This window comes from Sphaeroforma arctica (genome assembly GCF_001186125.1).
Source record: "Sphaeroforma arctica JP610 unplaced genomic scaffold supercont1.1702, whole genome shotgun sequence".
NCBI lineage: Eukaryota > Ichthyosporea > Ichthyophonida > Sphaeroforma > Sphaeroforma arctica.
The window spans coordinates 1-3,702 of record NW_014038856.1 but is presented as its reverse complement, the minus strand read 5'-3'; the positions used below and the strand labels follow the sequence as shown (position 1 = coordinate 3,702).

Genomic DNA, 3,702 nt, shown 5'->3' with positions numbered 1-3,702 from the left:
ATATATATATGCCAATATAATACAGTGAGGAATATACAGACATCGAAATGTACTCGGACACCCACACCTCACACGAACGACATACGAAGTGATGCACATCACTTCATACCACTGACAACACAATGAGTCATACTGCCATCGATCAAGTAGAAACGACGATAGGGCACATAAGTTCTAAAAATAGACAATGTTCAACAAAAAGATACCTTTCTTTAAACAGATACCGTTCTGTAAATAGATACTGTTCTATAAAAAGATACCTTTCTATAAATAGATACCGTTCTATAAACAACCAATGGATGGATACCTTCGGGTCAGCCATCCGATCGAGCATCCGCTGAATATCTGCATTAACCCCATACGCATTATTGATACGGTCGAAGAAGGCGGCGAGAGCATCTGCTGCATTCTGATTGGTGGAGCTATAAATAGAACTGGTGGTCTCCTCCAATCCGATGAGTTGGTTTTGATCACCGATTGCTAGGCCTTCGCCGAACACACCGAAGTTACAGCTGATGTACGTATTGATCTGTGACGAAAGAAAACGTGCACAGCGTATTAGGCATGGACGCGTACACAAATGGATGACGAGAAAACGCGAAACCAGAATTAACGTATAGCTAGTAGTATTGCGTTAAGGCTCTCTTCTGGCAAATATCAAATGAAAAAACTTGAACGAGGATAATAAAGGTAGCGGTAGTCAAGCTAGAAAAGATAGCCTTAGAACACATTGGGTAGTTAAGCTAGAAAAGACAGCCCTATAACACATTGATTACCATAGCAGAGGCGAATGCAACACTGTACGTATGTAAGTGTATAGTTACATACTCTCACACCAACACATGCATGCGAGCACAGATACATACTCCCAATGGAAAGCCTATAACCACACATTGATACGTGCTACATACTACGAGTCTTATGACAAATGAAACAGAGTGTGTGTATGTGTCTAGTAATATACTCTCAAACCAACACATGCATGCAAGCACAGACACATACCCCCAATGGAAAGCCTATGATCACACATTGTTACGTGCTACACACTAAGAGTCGTATGACAAATGAAACAGCGTGTGTGTATGTGTCTAGTAATATACTCTCACGCCAAAACATGCATGCAAGTACAGACACCCATTTCCAATGGAAAGCTTATGACCATACATTGATACGTGCTACATACTAAGAGTCATGTGACAAATGAAACATCGTATAGAACGTCTAAATAAGTCTTATTCATCCGAAGTGCTCTACGTACAACAAACACCCAGGGTTATGCGCATATACCTATTAGCTCCGTGGGTTGTTACTTACCAACAGAACGCTCATTCGTACGTATAACTAATTCCGAACAGTGCCAGGGATATGCGCATATATCTAATAGCTCCATGGGCCTAATACCCCCATGAATTGTTACTTACTAATAGAACGTCCGAGTAAGCCTTAAGTCCGCCGCCATAGACCAGAGCGATGTTTCCAATGATGCTCGAACTCATTCTATAAATAGATAAACGAGGTTTCTATAAATAGATAAACGGGGGCTTGTATATATCGATAAACGGGGTTTCTATTGATAGATAAACGCGGTTTGTAGAAATAGATAAATGGAATTTGTATAAATAGATAAAGGGGATTATATAAATTTGTAATCGGCATTTTTGTAAATAGCTAAACACGATTTGTATAAATAGAAACTACTAGTGTATACCTTAACCTGAAATCATACAGCTTTGGCAAAGGTTCTTTCCAATGGCTGAAGCCTCTGTTCGTTGTAGCGGCAATTGACACATGTCAGACACACTGCACAACCCACGCAATAAACCGAGTTCAAAAACACTAATTACAAGGTCTATACAAACTAATAACCCACAAGATATCGCGCGCACAAACGTCAAATACAATTAGCTCTACCACACCCTAGAAAAACCAAGTTTACAGACACTTGATAAAAACTACAACAATACCTGTTTGCATATGAGTACTTCGCATGACCACGCCATCCACAGATACGGTGGCGCCTCAGTGTCAATACTGCCATGTACTGGGCAGAATAACACGTGTCAAAAACAGTATACCACCCACACCCTCCAAAAAAACCAAGTTTAAACTACAATTATCAAAACCTCAAACTAAATTCTGGGGAAACGGTTAACTCGCATGATCACTCTTCCCACAGACAGGATGGCGCCGCCATGGTGTTTGGCCATGTTTTCGGCAAGTTGACACGTATCAAAAACACTGTCAGTGTCACTCTGCAACAGATGGAAGGCCAACACGTTAGGGTTTGGGGTTAAATAGAACTTTAAGGGTTAAGAGTTTAATAGGACTTTTAGGGTTTAAGGTTTAATAGAATTTTAGGGTTTAGCCGCACTCTGCAACGAAAGCCCCGCTGACTGAAACACATAACAGCAGGATAACAACCAAATAGATATACTACACAGAAGTACAGCCTATATCTACACACAACCTCTAATAGTCTTCATACTACATCTGTGCTCATACACACCTCAAACAACCCACGACACGCATACAAACACAACCCAAAGCACACGACCATCCACGCGTGCAACATAGCACCACACACACCACTTCGCATACCATTAACGCCGTAGCCCTTGAAAACGTTGAGTTGCACACATACGCTCGATTGGCGGTAACGTCACCACCGTTCCAGGCCGTTCCGACAGGTGCGGCATGGTCTGAGTTTTTAGGGTTTTAGGGTTTTTTAATCGGTCTAAGCGAGGGGTTGGGGGCAGGTTATGCAGACACAGGGATAGTTTAGGGTATGTAGGGTTTTGGCTAAAACCCTACAGCAGTCGATGGGAAGGTTAGGAGTACTGTATAAACCCTACATTAAGACTGGTGGTCTGTACTACCATTGACATCGAACGGTGGAGCTACATACGAGGTATAGCGGTAGAATGGATCTGAACCCACCAGCACCCTAAAACCATAAGACCCTAAACCCTAAACCCTTACGGCCGCAAGCATGGTCTGAGGCTGTGGGGTGGATCCAAGTGCGATGATAACGGACAGTTTCGGTTTGGAGACTCACAAATGCATTTTTTTTTCTCTTTTGAATTCGAGTGGTGGCTGTTGGGGCGAACACTATATCAGAGTTCGATTATAGGGTTTTACGGGTTTAAAGTTTTAAGAAGTTCAAGGGTTTGGCAAAATTTTAACTGACCCAGCGCGGGGAGCATAGAGCCTGGTAGATATAGTGATTGGGGGCTTGGGTTTTAGGGTTTTAGGGTTTTCGATTTATTTGCCACAGGCGACGTCACCGTAATATGAACCGTATCGTCTGATACAGCGCAACAAACAAAAAGGGTGGTCGGAGTAGATTATATTTTTAGCTCAGAGGGTACTATTGTGCCGTGCAGATTATTGTGTGTATATTGACAGATTATGAGTTTATTTTCATAGGAAGGTCAAGCAGATCCGTTTGGACTTCAATTGATATCCCTCAGATACGCCGAATTGCTACTCGCCGGCTTAAAAAAATCAAAACCCTAAACCCTAAACCCCTAAGATAAAGCTGCTCAAACGCTGAAAACCCTAAAAAAGTAAACCAACACAATATTGTGGATTCAGATACAACACACTACAGATAGTAGCACTAGATCATTTGAGACTCAAGAGCGTAACGTCACATCATTTGCAGTGAATGAACGAAACGTAGCAACACACACACACACACAC

General features: G+C 42.0%; 1 protein-coding gene across 1 annotated transcript; it reads right to left on the bottom strand.

Annotated features, from left to right (window-relative positions):
- Positions 1 to 307: 307 nt before the first annotated feature.
- Positions 308 to 1,496, bottom strand: SARC_11463 (hypothetical protein; the record flags this gene model as incomplete). The annotated part of the gene is made up of 2 exons (XM_014294452.1): positions 308 to 529; positions 1,422 to 1,496. Coding segments are annotated over 2 exons (297 nt in total), but the record flags the coding sequence as incomplete, so codon positions are not given.
- Positions 1,497 to 3,702: the final 2,206 nt, after the last annotated feature.